General features: G+C 38.0%; 1 protein-coding gene across 1 annotated transcript in view; it reads left to right on the top strand.

Annotated features, from left to right (window-relative positions):
• Window positions 1–20940, top strand: part of LOC102422327 (vascular endothelial growth factor receptor kdr-like) — a 353529-nt gene that overhangs the window by 277746 nt on the left and 54843 nt on the right. Inside the window, exons 27-28 of the mRNA XM_014465282.2 lie at window positions 9037–9142; window positions 18918–19024. Of these exons, the coding sequence (XP_014320768.1) occupies window positions 9037–9142; window positions 18918–19024 (213 nt within the window). The remainder of the gene's footprint in view (window positions 1–9036; window positions 9143–18917; window positions 19025–20940) is intronic.

Genomic DNA, 20940 nt, shown 5'->3' with positions numbered 1-20940 from the left:
GCTGAAAAAATTTACCACCAGAAGACCTCGATTGCAGGAAATACTCAAGGGGGTTATTATACCTGAAACAAAGAACTAAAGGTCACAACACTCTGAGTAAGATCAACAACAAACTCACAACATAAATATTTTGTGACAAGAAAAACCTAAAAGAGGAAGCAGTAAAGATCTGAATTTGCAAAGGGGATGGAGAGTAGATGCATTCAAAATAAAAATAACTACTGTATATATAAAACTTTATTTTTCATAAACCTGTGGTAACCACACACACACACACACACACACACACACACACACACACGAAACAAAGGAAAGAAGTATGGAATACCACCAAACTAAAACAGACAGAAACACAAAGTTAAAGAACCAATGAGAGCACAGAGCTACCAGAAAACAAAAGATAACATGGCTATTGGAAATCTTTATATTAGTACATCAATAAACACCCTAAATGTGAATGGACTGAATTCACCTATAAAAAGGCACAGAGTAGCAAACTGGATGAAAAAAAACAAATATTCTGCTTTCAGAAGACACATCTAAACTGCAAAGACAAATATAGGCTCAAAGTGAAAGGGTGGAAAATGATTCCCCAAACAAATGACATCCAGAAAATCAGGTGTAGCCACTTATATCTGACAAAATAGAGTTTAACAAAACTAACAAGAGAAAATATGGATATTTTATAGTGATAAAGGGAACACTACACCAAGAAGATGTAACACTTCTTAATACATATGCACCCAATCAGGGAGCACCCAAATATATCACTTGGAGTGCGGGAAACGAGTTAAGTCGGCTCGCGTGAATTGCGCGTACTCCGCGGGAGCCGTCTTTAACTCGGTTCATATAGATTTGCGGTGGAGTGCGGGAAACGTGTAAACTCGGGCCGATTGTAACTGCGTATTACCAAATATTTGTTTGTAATCCACCCTTTTGGTGGATGGAACAAAACCAAAAGACAGAGCCATCTTATATTTTGGCGGGAAATTCACCCGCACTCCAAGTGATATAAAGCAACTACTAACAGAAGTAAAGAGAGAAACTGCCAAAAACCCAATCAGGGTAGAGGACCCAAATACCCCACTGACAGGTATAGATAATCCAAGCAGAAAGTAAATAAAGAAATATTGACCTTAAATGACACATTAGATCAAATGGACATAATTTACAATCACAAAGCCTTTCATCCCAGAACATCAGATTATATATTCTTATCCAGTGCACATGGAACATTCTCAAAGACAGACCATATGTTGGGACATAAAACTAATATCAACAAATTTAAGACAATTGAAATCATACCATGCATATTATCTAACCACAATGCTTTGAAATTAGAAATCAACTGCAAAAGTAAGTTAAAAAACAACAGGAAATATGTGGAGATTAAACAACATGCTATTGAAAAATGACTATGTTAAAGAAGAAATAAAGGGTGAGATAAAAACAAAATAGAAATAAAGAGGATCCAAGATGGTGGCTGAGAACATGGATGTTATACTCATATCCTCCCAGGACTAAACTTGAATTATAACTAAAAATACAGAGCAATCATCCTGAATAACCAACTGAAGACTAGCTGAAGAGAAGTCTTATAACCAAGGATTTAAAGAAAAAGTCACATCAAGACTGGTAGGAATGGCAGAAGTGCAAAAAATGGCTAGCCTGGCTCACACAGGCAGTGGATGAGATTCCAAAGGGATATTTCAGCTACAAAAGTTCCCCTAAGGAGTGTGAGATTTCAACCTCATACCAGGATCCTCAGCCCAGAGCATCAAAGACAGGAAGAGGCTCACACATAACATCTGTGAAAATTAGCAGGGATTCTGTTTGCCAGGGAGAAATGGAAGTATCCTAGAGACACAATGCACTCTAAAAGGGATAACACACTAATTTTGTTTGCAGCTACTCACCCTGGGCTCCAGTGGAGGGAGTACAGAGCAGATTAGAGTTGTGTGAAGAGAGACTGTTTTGTGGCTCTGGGTAGAAAGCTAAAGAAACAGTTGCTGGTACACCCGTGCAGAGTCACTCTCCCAAACCATAGGTGCCATTTTTTTGGTGAAATACTCCTCTCTATAGGGCATCAGTCTGAGGGAAAGCAATAGCCCCACCTTTTGGACTCCCACTTCCCCACCCTGCAGAGATTATGCCCTACTGAGGAGTCAGCTGCCTGGCATGGGTGTAGATTTTTGGGGAGAAGCAGGGATGTCAGTGACTGAATTGGGTGGGTTTGGAGTGGAAACTATTCCCCTCACTTTCCTATTAACCTGACTGGTGCCTCCCATTGATGAGAGAGCTACTAGCAACACTCATGAGGTTCCCATAGTTCCACTCTCCAGGATCCTGAGGCCCCATCCTCTTGACTCTTGGTGGCTCTACCCTATCATGTTCTAGGCAGAAGCCAGGAAAAACTGAGATGTGTGGCTTAGGGTTGGGTGTCATTCCTCCCACATTTTTCCAAGCCTGACCAGCAACTCCCACTCTCCCAACTCCCTGCAGCTCTGCCATGCTGAGATCAGGCTCTTGGCAGAATCTGAGACTAGTGAATTGTGTGGCTCTATGATGTGGGAAACTTTCCCCTTGCATTCCCCAGCAGTGCAGAGTCCTCCCTTCACACAGCCAAATGTTGGTCTGCTTGGGCATGGTAAATTCTGATGGCCTTACCTTGATGACTCCCTGAGACCTTACCCCACCATAAATGTGTGTGAGCACCCAGCGGGTGGAAACTAAACTGGTATACCCTGTGTTTCCTGCTGAGTTGTCTCAGACATAGCACTGGCATCGAGTGTGAACCTGTATAGATATGGTGAACACCACTTGCCCTTACCTGGTGAATCACTGATAACATATATCATGCTACTCAACTGCTGTCAGAGCATCTTTCAGTGACAGAGTCTAACAGGCAGCTGGCAGACAGAGGCAGGAAAAGGCAGATCTTAGCGTACCTTGACACTTTTGCTGACCTGCTTTTGGACCCAGTGCTGGTAAAAACAAGCCTTGGTGTGCAACTTGATCCTTCCTATGCACCACCAGGCCCAACAGAGGTAGCCACAAACTGTTATTCATTTTTAACCTCTAAAAAGGTTGCTCAGGGCCAGTCACAGGAAGCATCAGACATTGGCTTGCACCAGGGTCCAGCCCAAGAAGCCCTAGAACCAACACTGCCAGTAGACAACTTGAGACATCAGAACAGGATCCAAATAGCTTCACAAGTGGCATATCCAAAGGGAGATCTCAGCAGGTGCCTGACCCAGCTGAAGCAAATTCTGCTTTATGTGGTCAGCACCTTCACAGCTGCTCATACACTGTGGTTGGGGTTGATCCTCACAGTCAGACAGCCTGAGGATCGACCTCACACACAAACAAGTCAATAGCATCAAGACTCTATTACAACAGGAGGCCTCACAAAACCCACACAAGGGACATTCCTGCAGTACCCAGAGTAGGTGAACTAGGAGACTGCCCCACAAAAACTGGGACTCATGGCAGATCTACCTAATACATAGAAACAAACACAAAGAGGTAGCCAAAATGGGGAGAGAAAGAAACATGCCTCAAATGAAAGAAAAGGAAAAATCTCCAGAAAAAGAGCTAAATGAAATGGAGGTAAACAATTTCCCAGATATAGAGGTCAAATAATTGTTATAAAGATGCTCAAGGAATTTGATTACTACAGCAGCATGCAAAAGGACATGTATACCATAAAAAATAACCAGTCAAACAGGAAAAATATAATATCTGAAATGAAGAACACACTAGTAGGAATAAACATTAGGTCAGATGAAGCAGAGGATAGAATCAATGATTGGGAAGACATGGCAGAAAAACACACCCAATCAGTGAAGCAAAAAGAAAATTAAATTGAAAAGGAGGAGCCTTGCCAGTGTGGCTCAGTGGTTGAGCATTGACTCATGCACCAGGAGGTCACCAGTTCAATTCCCAGTCAGGGCACCTGCCCAGGTTGTGGCTCGATCTCCAGAATGAGGCATTGCAGGAGGCAGTTGATCAATATTGATATTTCTCTCTCATCGATGTTTCTATCTATTTCTCCCTCTCCCTTCTTTAGGGAGAAAATTTTAAAAAATTAAATGAGGATAGTTTAAGGAACCTTTGGAAAAACATGAAGTGTAACACAATCCACATCATAGGGGTACCAGAAGGAAAAGAGAACAAGCAAAGAATCAATAACCTATCTGAAGAAATAATGACTGATAACTTCCCTAACTGGTGAAAGAAATGACCCACTAGTCCAGGAAGTGCACAGAGCCTAAAAATCATGAATCACAAAGTCATACACCAAGACAAATCTTAATTAAAATGGCAAAGGTTAAAGACAAAGAGGGAATCATAAAAGCACCAAGAGAAAAATAGTTAATTATCTACAAGAAAGCTCCCATAAGACTATTATTCTCAAAAGAAATATTTCAGGCCAGAAAGGATTAGCAAGAAACATTCAAAGTGATGAAAAATCAAGGACTTAAACCAAAACTATCTTAAATAGCAAGACTATAATTTAAAATGGAAAAAAAATAATAAGCTTCCAAGACAAGAAAAAGCTAAAGGAGTTTGTTACCACCAAACCAGTAGCAATCCTATATAATAAAAGGCTAATATGCAAATCAACCGAACAGTGGAACAACTAGTCGCTATGATGCGCACTGACCACCAGGGGGCAGACACTCAATGCAGGAACTGCCCCCAGGTGGTCAGTGCGCTCCCACAGGGGATGTGCTGCTCAGCCAGAAGCCAGGCACTCACATTGGGAGCAGACCTAAGACATCAGTCAGACATGCCCCAAGGGCTCCTGGACTGCGAGAGGGCACAGGCCAGGCTGAGGACCCCCCCAAGTGCACGAATTTTGTGCACCAGGCCTCTAGTAAATACATAACTATCACTAATCACTTTAAATGTAAATGGCTTAAATTCTCCAATGAAAAGACATAGGGTATGGAGTGGAGGTGTTCAATGGGAAAAAGGTGGACATTTGTGACGCTTTCAACAATAAAGATAAATAAATTTTAAAAGGACATAGATTAGCTGAATGGATAAGAACACAAGACCCATATATATGCTGTCCATCAGAGACACACCTCAGAAGGAGAGATTCACACAGACTAAAAATAAGGGATGGGAAAAGATATTTTGTGCAAATAGAAACAACAGCAAAATCTGGGGTCACAATACTTACATCTAAAAAAATAAACTTTAAAACAAAGTCTATAGTAATAGATAGAGAATGATACTACATAATGATAAAGGTATCAATCCAACAAGAGTATATAACCTTTGTAAACTTTTATACACCAAACATAGAAGCATCTAAATATATAAAGTAAATATTGATGAACATAAAGAGAGAGATAGAGAGTAATATAGTTATGGTAGGTGATTTTAACAACTCATTGACATCAATTAATAGATCATTCAGACAGAAAATCAACAAAGAAATAGCAGCCTTCAATGACACATTAGATCAGGTAGACTTAATATATATCTTCAGAGCATTTCAGCCCAAAGCAGCAAAATATATATTCTCTCAAGGGAACATGGAACATTTTGTTGTATAGACCACAAGTTAGGGCAAAAATAAAGTCTCAATAAATTTAAGAAGATTGAAATAATATCAAGCATCTTCTCTGACCTGATGGTATGAAACTAGAAATCAATCACAAGAAAAAAAAAACTGAAAAGCATACAAAGACATGGAGGCTAAACAACATGTTACTAAACAATGAATGGGTTCAAAATGAGATCAAGGACATAATCAGAAGTTAACTTGAAACAAATGAAAATAAGAACACAAAAACTCAGTTGGCAAAAACTAAAAGTATTTCCCTTAAAATTAGGAACAAGGGAGGAATGTCCACTTTCAGTACTCTTATTCAACATTGTACAGGAATTTCTTTCCACAGCAATCACACAAGAGGAATCCAAATTGGAAAGGAAGAAGCAAAACTGTCATTATTTGCAGATGACATGATAATGTATGCAGATAACCTAGATCCACCAAAAAAACTACTAGAACTGATAAATGAATTCAATAAATTAGCGGGACACTAAATAAATATCCAGAAATAGGTTGAATTTTTATACTCCAATAATGAACTACTACAAAAAGAAGCTAAGAGAACAACCCCATTTATGATAGCATTTTTAAAAAATCCCTAGGAATAAACTTCACTAACATTACATCTTAAAGAATTAGGAAAAGATTAACAAAAGTAGCCCAAAGTTAGCAGAAGGAAATAAGAAAAGTTAGAGCAGAATTGGATGAAATAGAGAACAAAAATAATATACAAGAAATTAATGCATCAACGAGGTAGTTCTTTGAAAAGATTAACAAAATGGAGAATAAAATCATATGATCTTATCAACAGATACAGAAAAAACATTTGATAACATACAGCATATATCTATGTACAAAACAATACAATGGATACAGAAAAAGTGCCTCAACATAATAAAGGCTATATATGACAAACCCTCAGCTAATATCATGCTCTATGGTGAAAAACTGAAAACTTTTCCTCTAAGATTAAGAACAAAACAAGGATGTCCATTCTCACCACCTCTATTCAACAGAACACTGGAAGTTCTAGCCAGAGCAATCAGGCAAAAGAAAGAAAGAAAAGGCATTCAAATGGGGAATGAAGAAGTAAAAGTTTAACTCTTTGAAAATGATATGATTATGTACCTAGAAAACCCTAAGGACTTTAAGACAAAGTTATTAGAAACAAATACAGTACATTTTCAGGGTACAAAATCATTGTACAAAAATTCACTGCATTCCTATACTAACAATGAAATTTCAGAAAAAAATAAAAAATTACTTTTGCAATTGCAACAAAAAAATAAGATTCCTAGGAGTACACTTAACAAACTTACCCGAAAACTACAAAGCATTATTTATTTATTTGTTTATTTTATTTAAAGAGATTGAAAAATACACAACGAAATGGAAATATTTTTTGCATTCATGGGTTGAAAAGATCAACATAATTAAAGTGTCCATATTACCTAAAGAAATATACAGATTTAATGCAATTTTCATAAAAATTTCAATGACATTTTTAAAAAATAGAATTAAAAAATCATCTGATTTATGTGGAACCACAAAAGACCTTGAATAGCCAAAGCAATCTTGAAAAAATTGAAGGAAGCTGGAGGCATCACACTCTCTGACTCCAAATTATAATACAAAGTAACAATAATCAAAACAGCATGTTAGTGGCAGGAAAACAAATACACAGATCAATAGAACAGAATTAAGATCCCAGAAATAAGCCCACAATAATTTTCAATAAAGCCAAAAACATACAATGGAAGGGGGGAAATCCTCTTTAATAAATGGCGCTGGGAAATTCATGATGGCCAAGACATAGAAACAACTAAAGTGTGCTTCAATAGATAATTAGATTAAAAAAAATATGTGGTACATACATACAGTAGACTACTACTGAGCCATAAGAAAAGATGAAATATTGCCATTTGCGACAACTTGGATCAACCTTGAGAATAGAATGCTAAGTGAAATAAGTCAGACAGAAAAAGTTAAGAAGCATATTATTTCGCTCATATGTGGAATATAAAACTGAAAGCTACAAATGAACAAAGACTCATAGCCTCAGATTGCAGTATGGTGGTTACCAGAGGGAATGGATTTGGGGAAGTAGTACTAGTAAGTGGCAAAGGGAATCAAATATATGGTGATAGAAGATGATTTGATTTTGTGTGGTGGGCACACAATGCAATATGAGATCATGTATCATATTAATGTGCACTTGAAACCTATATAATCTTATTAAACAGTGACATCCCAATAAATTTAATATAAATTCAAGAAATGAATAAATCTACACAAATATAGCAGGTGCTAAAAACAGATTTGAAGACCTATTTTTTTCAAAAAGATTTATAGATAAGTTAATGACTACCAATTGTTTTAATAAAAAGCAATTTCAGCCCTAACGGGTTTAGATAGAGCGTTGGCCTGCAGACCAAAAGGTCCAAGGTTCGATCCCGGTAAAGGGCATGTACCTTGGTTGTGGGCACATCCCCAGTAGGAGGTGTGCAGGAGGCAGCTGATCGTTGTTTCTCTCTCATTGATGTTTCTAACTCTCTATCCGTCTCCCTTCCTCTCTGTAAAAAACCAATAAAATATATGTTTTTTTAAAAAAGCAATTTCTGCCAAGACCGGTTTGGCTCAGTGGAGAGAGCGTCGGTCTGTGGACTGAAGGGTCCCGGGTTCGATTCCGGTCAAGGGCATGTACCTTGGTTGCGGGCACATCCCCAATGTGGGGTGTGCAGGAGGCAGCTGGTTGATGTTTCTCTCTCATCAATGTTTCTGACTCTCTATCTCTCTCCCTTTCTCTCTGTAAAAAAAATCAATAAAAATATATTTTTTTAAAAACAATTTCAGCATGAAACTGCATTTATTACTTAATTAATGACTTATTTGCTAGTCATTGGAAAATACAGGCTGGGAATGCAGTGTTCCAACTTAAAATCTAAAAATGATTGCATTGTTACACCAATTCACAAAGATTTGTAAAGGTATTTAAAGATCAGACTCCAATTATATAAGTTTCTAGATGATGAGGAGAGCCCAAAATTCAAGAATATTTAAAGCCAGTTGGCCTCAGAACAAATGCAGCTATCTCCCCATTCACATCATTCTTGTACTGCTAAAGGAGTTTGACAACAAATGTACTAGTAAATGCTAGGTTGCTCTTTTTAAGTTAGGGTTTTCTAAATATGTGGGCTTAGAAGTGGTCCAATTATCACTAATAATATGCATAACAGTACTTCTATGCATACAGACCTGAAACAAGTGGGTATGAAGGTGACATAAGAGTAATGGACAGGTATAGTGCAGGAAGCCTTCTAAAAAACCTCATTCTAAGTCCATAGCAGAGAACATGGCTTGAAAATAATTGCAAAAATGTGATCTGAGGTGTCATCGATTAGAAAAGTTAGAAAAGCAATGGGAATGAGAAAATGGAGATTTTCTTGGCTTTTTTTTTTCATTTTCAGCTACCAGACTATGCTTGACTGCTGGCATAGTGTGTGCACCCTGAGACCCAACTTCTCTGACCTTGTCGGGCGTCTTGGAGATCTCCTTCAGGCCAGTGTTCAACAGGTATTCATTGATTCCTTTATTCTATCATTCAATATATTTTTGTTGTTGTCTATTAAGGCACAGTTCTTGGAGCTATGAGCACTACAATGTTGGACAATGCCCAAATTCAGTACTCAGGAAGCTCATAATCTAGTCTATGGGGATGTAAGGGAAGTAACTATAATGTTACAGAAAAAGTGAAACAAGAAAACAGGGAAAATAATAAACCCCTGAAGAGGGTACATGTGATTAGAGACAAGGTCAGTTCTTCATTAAAATATTTATTGAGCATCTGTCTAGTCTGTGCCAAGCATTGAACAGCACACTGTTGATTTAAGATAAATGGCATGAAACCTGACATCAAGGAACACACAATCTAGTAGGGAAGCAAAATAACAAAAACAAGGTTTGTAGTAGAGTATAATGAGTAGCAGGAAGAAGGGACATAAGAGTCTTGAGAAATAAACAGGAGTTAAACTACTGGAAAAGTACAAAAGGAATTCTAGGCAGAAGGAATAGCATTTGTTAAAATTTGGTTTTGCCATGATATTTCTTTCCTCATAAAAGGTTGAACATAGCCCTGACTGGTTTGGCTCAGTGGATAGAGCATCAGCCTGCGGACTGAAGGGTCCCAGGTTCGATTCTGGTCAAGGGCACCAAAAAAAAAAAAAAAAAAAAAAAAAGGTTGAACATAAACATAGGTGAAAATCTGCCATTCGCTGAAGCATTATCTCAATATGTTGACTTGAAACTCACCAACTGTTTTTTTCAGCCTACTTACTGTCAATAGAATTGGGGAATTTTAATGACCTATTTCAGTGATGGTGAACCTTTTGAGCTCGGCGTGTCAAAATTTTGAAAAACTCTAACTTAACTCTGGTGCTGTGTCACATATAGAAATATTCATATTTTTTTTGATATTTGCAACCATAGTAAAAAATATTTATATTTTTGATATTTATTTTATATATTTAAATGCCATTTAACAAAGAAAAATCAACCAAAAATATGTATAAAATGAAAAACAGAAAAACAATGTAAATTTAGGGAAAAAATAATAAAAACAATGATAATCAAATGGTACGAAAACTAGAAATTAGTGACTTTTTTGGTGCTGAAGTTTGTCTGCTAATTCTTCGATTGCAGGTTCATACTTGGTGCACTTCAAGGCCAAGCAAGCACCACTAACTTCATCTGTTAGCCGGTTTCTTTTGTTCGTTTTAATATGTTTTAATATTAATTTAATGCTGAGAACAAAGTCTCACAAAAATATGTTGATGAAAAAATTGTTAGCAATGCCATCACTAGATTTTTTATGTCGCTAAAAGTGTCAGGTACTCTGTTCCAAGCACTCTAAATTTCTTGTTCGTAGTTGCACTCTTCTTCATTATTCAAACGATTTCGTTCCAGATTTTCAATTTTCGACCTTAAGTCGACAAACACGAGTCCAAATGCTACCTTGAAAATCTGCAAGTTGCATCTCTAAATCGTCAATTTGCATCCATTGGAAATCCTTTAATTCCAAAGTACTGTAAACAACTACATCCGGATACTTAATTATTTTAATGGTCTGTTCTAGGCTTCTAAATTGGTCGAATCTTTTGCTGAACTGTTCAAATAACGAGTTTACTATATTCTGGTACATAAGTATGGACTCCATTACACTCATTGTAGTGGCCTTCTCGAAATACTTTTTTATCCGAGGAAAATACTTATAAGTTTTAGTTTCAATATCTCGCTTGAAAATTTTAAGTTTACTTTCAAAAGATTTGATGTATCCAAACATAACGCCAATACTTTTGCCAAAACCTTGTGATTTTAAGTTCAGTTCATTCATATGAACAGAGAGATCTGTAAAAAAAAACACCATCAAATTGCTGACCCACTTATGATCATTGATCTGAGGAAAGTTTGCCAGATCCTTATTCTCAATAAATACCGTAATCTCTTCAAAGCACTCCACAAATCGCTCAAGTACTTTACCTCGACTCAGCCATCTCACATTATTGAACATCAGTAGTCCACTGTAGGTTGAATCAACTTCCTGTAAAAGTGCAGAAAATTCTCGCTTGTGAAGGGGTCGAGAAGCTATAAAATTCACAATTTTTGTTACAACTGACATTAAATCATTCAATTCTGAGAATCCCGATTTGGCACACAACACCTCCTGATGGATAATGCAATGAAAAGGTACAAGTGGATGTCTAATAGCTTCCATAAACAATTTCAGGAATCCCACATTTTTCCCCACCATATTTGGTGCCCCATCTGTCGTGACTGACACAATTTTAGAGATATCAATGTTTAAGTCACTGAATGTTTTTATAACAACCTTACATATTTCGTTTCCTGATGTACTTATTGGCACTGATTCTAACTTTATCAACTCTTCTCTCATTGTGAGACCATCAAAATATCTAGCAATAATGGCCAACCGAGCATTTGATGTGACATCAGTAGTTTCATCAAGGGAAATCAAAAAATATTTACAACTATTTAAGTCTTTTTTTAATTGATGTTGTATGCTTTTGTTAAGATCTATTATTCTGTCTTTGATAGTATTTCTACTGAGTGGTAACTCGGAAATTCTTTTAATAATATCATCTTTATTTTTCATATCGTGAAATAGAGCTGGTGCACATCTTAGAAATGTTTCCTTAATAAATTCTCAGTCACTGAGGGCTTTTCCATTCTGAGCTATGGAGTGAGCAATACAGTAACTTGCTGGTGTTAAATTTGTAGAGCATCTTACAAATTTAATGATGGAATTTGATTGACTTTTATAGAGGTGTAGCTGCCTAGAAATGTATTTCTTCCTTTCATTGATACTTTTTTTCAAGAGCTGACAATGATTAGTTTCAAAATGTCTCTTTACATTTCACGTTCTGCTTACTACTGTTTCATTACACAGTATGCACAATGATCTGTTGTTTCTGTCGACAATCCCATACATCTCGGTCCATATGTGTTGAAAGGGTCGGCTACTGCTACTTCCACTTCCTTTATCATTCAATCTTGCTTTTTTATTTTTTTGATTCTCCATCACAAGGCTGCAAAAATAAATAAATATAAATCACGGCATTTTTTATAAAAGGTTGATAGATTTCTTACCTATTAACTTTTTGCAGTGTTGTTGCACTGACTCCTGGTGCAAAACAATTCAAAGATAGTATGTATAACCAACAAATATATGGTGCTGTAATCAATTATCTGACACGCAGAATGTCTCGTCGAGCACTGTTGCACTGTATATCTTTTTCTTCTAACCCTCCCACTCCTGTCTCCTAACAAACATGGCGATCAAGTGCGTCTGTTTGCCGAATGCACCCAAACGTACGGGAAGCTTACCCGAGGCACATGTTGACAATAACGAGGCCGTTTCCAGAATTGGGCATTTTGTCACTCAAGTAAAAATAAAATGTCATGAGTAAAGATTAATCTCTTTATAGTGCAATTCTTAACCTTTTTATATTAATGTCAATATTGGAACAATGTATCTTGGATGTTTTCACTATGTATCTTTGCTACGCAACACCGATGTACATGTTTACATCCGGTTTTAGAATTGCATTATTGATTATGATTAACGTGAGTAATAATATTACTCGAGTGATGTCCAACTTTGGCCATTGCGAGAGACAAATATTTGAATTATGCAATTGTTTGTCTCTGTCGATGCGTGTCACCCAAAATGAGTTTGAGTGTCACCTCTGACACGTGTGTCATAGGTTCACCATCACTATCCTAGGGCATGGAAAACTAAGGAGAAAATAATCAAATGGGACTACATCAAAATAAAAACCTTCTGCACAGTAAATGAAACTATCAACAAAATGAAAAGAGAGCCCACTGCATGGGAGAACATATTTGACAATGATACATCTGTTGAAGGGTTAATATCCAAAATATATAAGGAATTCCTACAACTTAACAAAAGGAAGATGAATAATCCAATTAAAAAATGGCAAAGTACCTTAATAGACACTTCTCCAACATGGACATACAGATAACCAAGAGACATATGAAAAAATGCGCCAACTCACTGATCATCAGAGAGATGCAAATTAAAACAATGAAGTACCCCTCACACCTATCAGAATTTCTACTATCAACAAATCAAGAAATGTCAAGTGCTGGCAAGGATGTGGATAAAGGGAACCCTAGTACACTGCTGTTGGGAATGCAGACTGGTGCAGCCCCTCTGGAAAACAGTATGGAGTTCCCTCAAAAAAAATTAAATATGGAACTGCCATCAGACCCAGTGATCCCACTTCTAGGAATATATCCTAAGAAAGCCGAAACACCCAATCTGAAAAAAATATATGCACCTCTAAGTTCATAGTAGTGCAATTTGCAATAGCTAAAATCTGGAAACAGCCCAAGTGCCCATCAGTTGATGAGTGGATAAAAAAGCCATGGTACATTTACACCATGCAATACTATGCAGCAGTAAAAAAGAAAGACCTCTTACCCTTTGAGACAGCATGGAGGGACCTGGAGAGTATAATGCTAACCAAAATAACTCAGTCAGTGGAAGACAATTATCACATCATTTCACTCATATGTGGAATCTAATGAACAAAATAAACTGATGAAGAAAATAGAGACATAGGAGCATGGAACAGACTGTTGAATCTCATGGGAAGGCAGGAGTGGGTGGGTGGATTGGTAGAAAGAGATCAACCAAATTACTTGTATGTATATACTAGAGGCCCAGTGCACAAAATTCATGCACAGATAGAGCCCCTAGTGGCTGCGGGCTGCAGGCCGGGGCCTCCCTTCCCCATGACTGCCTGCTGCCGCCGCCGCTGGCAGGGGCCTCTCTTCGCATCCACCTTAGCCTGGCACTGCCCGCTCACCTGCTCCACCATCCCACTGTGGTCCCACTCTCGTCAGGGCCCATCAGGGCTTGAAGTGCCTCCACTGCTGCTTGCTGTCAGTGCTCGTGTCACCGGACGCCCGCCATGTTCTGCACTGTCCCCTGGTGGTCAGCGCACATCTAACTCCAGGTTGGTCGAACTCCTGCCCATAGGTACAATTTGCATATTAGCCTTTTTATTATATAGGATGCATAACCCATTGTCATAGACAATAGGGTGGTGAAGGCAAAAGGGGTGTGGGTGGGTGGGTGGGTGTGAGCTATAAAGACCAATGGGAGAAAAATGGGGATATATGTAATACTCTCAACAATAAAGATTTTTTTTTCTAACTCCCAGACCCCTTTCTTTCTTTCTTTCTTTCTTTCTTTCTTTCTTTCTTTCTTTCTTTCTTTCTTTCTTTCTTTCTTATTGTCTAAAGTTTTACATGTCTCCTTTTTCCCCAATTGACCCCCTCCCCATCCCTTCCCAGCCCAGGCAAGCCCCCACAGCCCCAGTGTCTGTGTCCATTTGTTATGCTAATATGCATGCTTACAAGTCCTTTGGTTGCTCTCTAAACCCCTCTCCCCTACCATTTGTCTCTAGATCGATCTATTCTTGTTCATCAAATTATGTTGATCATTATATCCCACAAATGAGTGAGATCATGTGATATTTATCTTTCTTTGACTGGCTTATTTCACTTAGCATAATGCTCTCCAGTAATAATCTCAACAATAAATTTTTTTTAAAGAAACAAAAATTTAAAAAAATTTAAGGTGAATAAAAGAAAATCACAAAAGCCATATATTGTATGAATTCATTTATATAAATTGTCCAGAATAGGCAAATCTATAGAGGTATAAAGTAGATTGGTGTTTGTCTAGGGCAGTGGTTCTCAACCTGTGGGTCGCGACCCCTTTGGGGGTCGAACGACCCCTTTCACAGGGGTCGCCTAAGACCATCGGAAAACACATATATAATTACATATTGTTTTTGTGATTAATCACTATGCTTTAATTATGTTCAATTTGTAACAATGAAAATACATCCTGCATATTAGATATTTACATTGTGATTCATAACTAGAAAAACTACAGTTATGAAGTAGCAACGAAAATAATTTTATGGTTGGGGGTCCCCCCAACATGAGGAACTGTATTAAAGGGTCACAGCATTAGGAAGGTTGAGAACCACTGGTCTAGGGCATAGAGGATTCCCAGGAATGGATGGGGCAGCTAATGTGTATGGGCTTCCCTTTAGGGTGATGGAAGTATTCTAAAATTTATTGTAGTGAATGTTTGCATGAAACTCAGTATGGTATAAATTTGTGACTTTTACACATTTCCCAGTTTTATTGAGATATAATTGACATACAGCACTGTATAAGTTTAAACTTTACAGAATAATGACTTGACCTTCATAAATAGCTGAATGATTACACAATACAAATGTCATGGGATGTTAGATGTTTTAATAACATCTAATATCTCATATAGATACAAAAATGGGTTATCGTTCACTGTGATGAGAACTCTTAGGATTTACTTTTTAAACAACTTTTATATATACCAGTGTTAAATATGATCATCATGTTATATAATTTATATCATTTTTACAATCTTTAAATATATATATTTTTTAATTGATTTTAGACAGAAAGGGAGAGAGAGAGAGAAACATCAAAATGAGTGAGAATCTTCAATTGGCAGTCTCCTCCTGCATGTCCCCCACTGGGAATGGAACCCACAACCTGAGCACATGCCCCTACTAGGAATCAATTTGTGACCTCCTGGTTCATAGGTTGATGCTCAACCACTGAGCAACCCTGGCTGAGTTTATGACCCTTTTTAGATTCCACATATAATAAGAACATAAAGTATTTGTATTACTCTGTCTGATGTATTTTACTTAGCATAATGCCCTTCAAGGTTTATCCAAGTTGTTGCAAATGGCAGCATTTCCTTCTATTTTATGGCTGAATAATAAAAATATTATAAATAATATAAATTACATTTAAAAATATATATGTTCATCTGAAAATAGACACAGATTGTTTCCATGTCTTGGCTCCTATAGATATTACAGCAATTAACATGTGTGTGCAGATGTATCTTTAACATAGTGCTTTCATTTCCTTTATATATTCTCAGAAATGAAATTCCTACATCATATCATAGTTCTATTTTGAATTTTTTGAAAAACTTTATACTGTTTTCCATGTTAATTGTACCAATTTACAATCCCAACAACAGAGCAGCAGTGTTCCCATTTGTACACATCTTCATCAGCATTTCTTATATCTTGTCTTTTTTATGATAACCATTCTAACAGGCATAGAGTGATATCTAATTACGGCTTTGATTTGCATTTCCCTAATGTATAGGGACATCTATTCATATATCATCTTTAGAAAAATGTCTATTCAGGTCCTTTCACCATTTTTTATTTGATTTATTTTGATATTGATTTGCGTGGGTTCTTCATATATTTTAGATATTAACTCCTTATCAGATATTTGGTTTAAAAATATTTGTTTCCCATTCTGTAGGTTGACTTTTCATTGTGTTGATTGTTCCTTTTATTGTGCAGAACTTTTTTAGTTTGGTGTAGTCTTACTTGTTTATTTTTTATTTTCTTGTTTATGCTTTAGGTGTCATATGCAAAGAATCATTGTGAATACCTATGTGAAACATTTTTTCTTCTAGGAGTTGTATGGTTTCAGGTCTTAAATTAAGTCTTTAATACATTTTGACTTAACTTTTGTGAGTGGTGTCATATAGTGGTCAAGTTTCATTATGTTAATTAGCTTGGTTTTGGTAATTATTTCATCATATACACATATATTAAACTAGTGGCCCAGTGCACAAAATTTATGCAGGGAAGGGGGGTTTCCCCTCAGCCCAGCCTGCACCCTCTCCAATCGGTCCTAAACCTGCAGCTGGGCATCCCTCTCACAATCTGGGACCGCTGGCTTTTAACTGTTCACCTGCCTGCCTGCCTGATTGCCCCTAACCCTTCTGCCTGCCTGCCTGATCGCCCCTAACTGCCTCTGCTTGCCTGCCTAATTGCCCTTAACCCCTCTGCCTGCCTGCCTGATCGCCCCTAATTGCCTTTGCCTGCCTGTCTGATGACCCCTAACTGCACTCCCCTACCGGCCTGATCTCGCCCCTAACTGCCTATGCCTGCCTGATCGCCGGGGTCTGGGGTGCAGGTGAATGGGATTTCTGGCTGGCAGGCCGCTGACAGCAAGCTATCCAACAGCCAATTCTGCAAAGAATGGGGCTCCCTCCTCCCTCCTGTCAGGGTCTGGTTTGAAGGCCAGCCATGCCCCAAACCACATGAGACCCAGAGTTCTACCGTGGCCCGGCTGGATGGGGCCCACAGCCCCCTCCTGCTGCAGCGCCACAGCATCCTAGGGCCCACAGCCCTCTCTAGCCATGGTGCCACGGTGTCCGGGGGCCCACAGCCCCCTTGGTAGTCAGTGCTGGGTCGCTGTGGTGCCCATGTCAGCGGCAGTCAATGCTGGGTCGCCGCGCTGCCACGGTTGGCTGGGACCCATGACTGACTTCTGCGGCGCCCACAGTGGCAGCAGTCAGTGCTGGGTCACCGCAGTGTCCGTGGGAGCCAGGGGGGAGGTACTGAGAGGTCAGCAGTTCAGCCCACTGCCAGTCCCTGCCCACCCAAGCCTGCTGCGTGCACAGCCTGGCGTTCAGTCTTTCGTTCGGTAGTTTTGGATGTTACGGACCCTGGCTTTTTATAGATATAGATATAGATAGATATAGATGTAGGTAGATATAGATATAGATATAGATATAGATATAGATATAGATATAGATGATATAGACATAGACATAGACATAGATATAGATATAGATAGATGTAGATATAGAGGTATATATCATTAAGTTGTATATTTTAAGTATATACCATTTGCATTTATCAATTACACCTCAACAAAGTTGGAGGGGAAAAGGGACCAATAAAGGGTCCTTTTTTATTGTAACCATGGATACCTACAACAGCAAACAATCCATCACTAAGATTAAAATTAATTTATTAATTCAGGTATTGATAATTCTCTTTCATCACTGATGATTTTATCTTTCTCTCCCTCTCTCTTCCTCTATGAAATCAATAAAAAATAAACAACAACAATAAAAACAGAGACACTTATGGAAAAGCTTATCACCTCCCCTTGTGACCATGATAATATAGAGTGATTAAGAAAATATATCTGGAAGAGAATCCTAGCCTTACTAACTTTGTAACCTTGGGCATATTACTTAACCTCTCCATTCCTCAGTTTACGCATTTGTAAAATCAGGTACTAATAGTATCTTTCTTCATAAGATGTGGTGAGTAAATAAGAAAATAGATGCAAAACACTTATTATAGTGCCTGCCACATAATAAGAAGTGCTTCTTATTATTTTATCACATTTTGGATTTGATTCTTGATAATGGATTATCTGTAGAGGGCTAAGGGGCAGATGATGTCATCAGATGACTTGGCAATGGGTAACAGGAAAACCAGTGTTTTAATTAGGAACCTATTCCCCAACACTGAAAGAGTTATGAAGCTCTAATGTTTGTCCTCCCTTCCTCTCTTTTAGGATTGTTTATTTAAGAAGAGAGAGGATAGGGGAAATTAAGAGGGAAGAAGGGAATATTATGTATAAAACATGTTTTAATAAAAAACACTGAATTCACAAGTTTGTAAATACATCCTTATTAATCAGCTTCTATAGCACAAAAGATGTTGCTCTAAGTTGTTAAGAAAATATTTTGAGGTAAATAGAAAAGTAGAGCAAATTTCTGAACTGTCCAACGAAGGCCAGCAGTTCTTCTTATAGCCAGATGTAGGCAGGAAAGGATATCACAAATACAAGTTAGTATATTTGTCCCTTAGAAATGATGGATATCTGTTTTCACATGCAGGATGGCAAAGACTACATACCCCTCAATGGCACTGGTGGAGCACCCACATTCATGGCCCTGGATCCTGTACAAGAGACCATAAGTAATAATATCATAATGGAAGCCAGGTGAGATCCAATAGCTTCTGTTTCTTTGAGATGATGGTTTGGAAAACTGTTAACAAGGTTAATTGTCTAGAATTAGTAACTGTTTTAAAGGGGGAGCAGTAAATTATATTCCTCTTTTCTCAGAGTTCTGAACCAATTGAAACATAAATGACAGTGCCAATTTAAGGTCTTCATTCCAGCTTTATTGTTGACATAAGCTAGATCAGAGAATTGGTTTATAGGTGCAACCAGATGGATTTTTAACACTCTCCTGGATTAGATTTACCTTAAAATTTCAGAGTTCCCCCTCAGGGAGAATACACTCTTTGCAAGAAAGAAAGTCCTTGAAAAAAGCATAGCAATTAATTCTCTTTACCAGTCTGATAACTAACTCCCCCTTTCGCAATGAGGGGTGGGGTAAGAGATTCAGGTGGAGTGTGCCTTTTACAGAGTGTCCTCCACATGGAAATGAGAGGAGTTAAAAAAAAGTGTCCCTGCCAACAAGGTATATTGAATGATAAGTGGAGAGGGCCCAAGGGCAATTGAGGATAAGACTAAGCACAATTTAATTCACCTCAAGTGAACAATGAATATATTAAATACTTTTGTGTTCAACATTAGTGTTAGCCACTGAGAGGGTCTAAAATAAGACCACTCAAAAAACTGACAATCTATTATTGAGATAAAACGTACATAATTATGAGTAAGTCTAGGGAGTTTTGTCAAGAGGGCATAAATAAGTGGTGTGGATTAACTCATAAGAGTTCAGAGAACAAAGAAATCAACATAAAGTTAAGGCATCAAGTAAGGTCTCCATTTATAGTTGTGTAGTTTGTGTAAAACACAACTCAGAGAGAAAATGGGGACTGAATCCAGCTCATGTTCTGCTTGATAATCCCTATGCCCAACATAGCTTTGTATGCCTAGAGAAAGGGACATCTTTCATAGTTACTTTATCATTCATTGAGGGTATGGGAGAGGATTCTGTCAAAAGGTGGTACCTTTTACTAATCTATACAATGTATAGGGTGGTCATGACCTTAGTAGAAGATTCCTAGAGGAGCTGAGGCTAACAGTAAGCCCACCAAGGGTGGAGCAGCATTTACTCAGCAGTTCCCAAATCCATTATATAGTCATTAGCTGAAAAATTAGTATGATTCCAATGATATTGTGCTGGAATTAGGTGCACTACATCTCTATTACTCATCACATACATTTTATTTTTCAACATAAATCTTTTTTTAAAAAGCTTCAGCTATCAAAGTTTTCCATATTTTACACATCACATGGTTCATTCAAGCCTAACCTATTTTGCACTTGATTGGTTGACATTTCCTTCATAATACTATACACATTTAATGACAGCTGTAAGTCACAGTGTTTTTCAGAAGGAAGACAATCATGGAGTCATCCTAGCTGGAGTGTTAGGAAATATACCATACACAGTCCTTTAAATTTTACCTTTTTTTAAAGAATGAAGAAACCAAAGCTATGAGGTGTGGAATGTTCTAGGTTCATCTAGAGAAGCACTGAGAATTGAGCTCTGATCCATGAGGCCTTGCCTGGTTGTTTATTCAGCACTCCTGTTGTTGTTCAACCATTGGCTGGACATATTATTTCCAATCATATCTATATATACAAGTATAAAAGCCTAAGCAACCGGCCAACCGGCCGACTGTTTGTCCAACCGGTAGCTATGACTTCCACTGACTACCAGAGGCAGACACTCAACGCAGGAGCGGAAACCACAGGCATGGAAACATGGAACAGACTGATGAATCTCAGAAGGAAGAAGGGAGGGGGAGGGTGGCAAGAGATTAACCAAAGATTTTATATGCATACTGGAGGCCCGATGCAGGTCCCTTGGCCTGGCCTGCACCCTCTCGCAATCCGAGACCCATCAGGGAATGTCAGAGAGCTGGTTTTGGCCCAATCTC

This window comes from Myotis lucifugus, unplaced genomic scaffold (genome assembly GCF_000147115.1).
Source record: "Myotis lucifugus unplaced genomic scaffold, Myoluc2.0 scaffold_4, whole genome shotgun sequence".
Classification (NCBI taxonomy): domain Eukaryota; kingdom Metazoa; phylum Chordata; class Mammalia; order Chiroptera; family Vespertilionidae; genus Myotis; species Myotis lucifugus.
The sequence above is the reverse complement of the archived record's forward strand: the minus strand, read 5'-3'. Positions and strand labels throughout refer to the sequence as shown.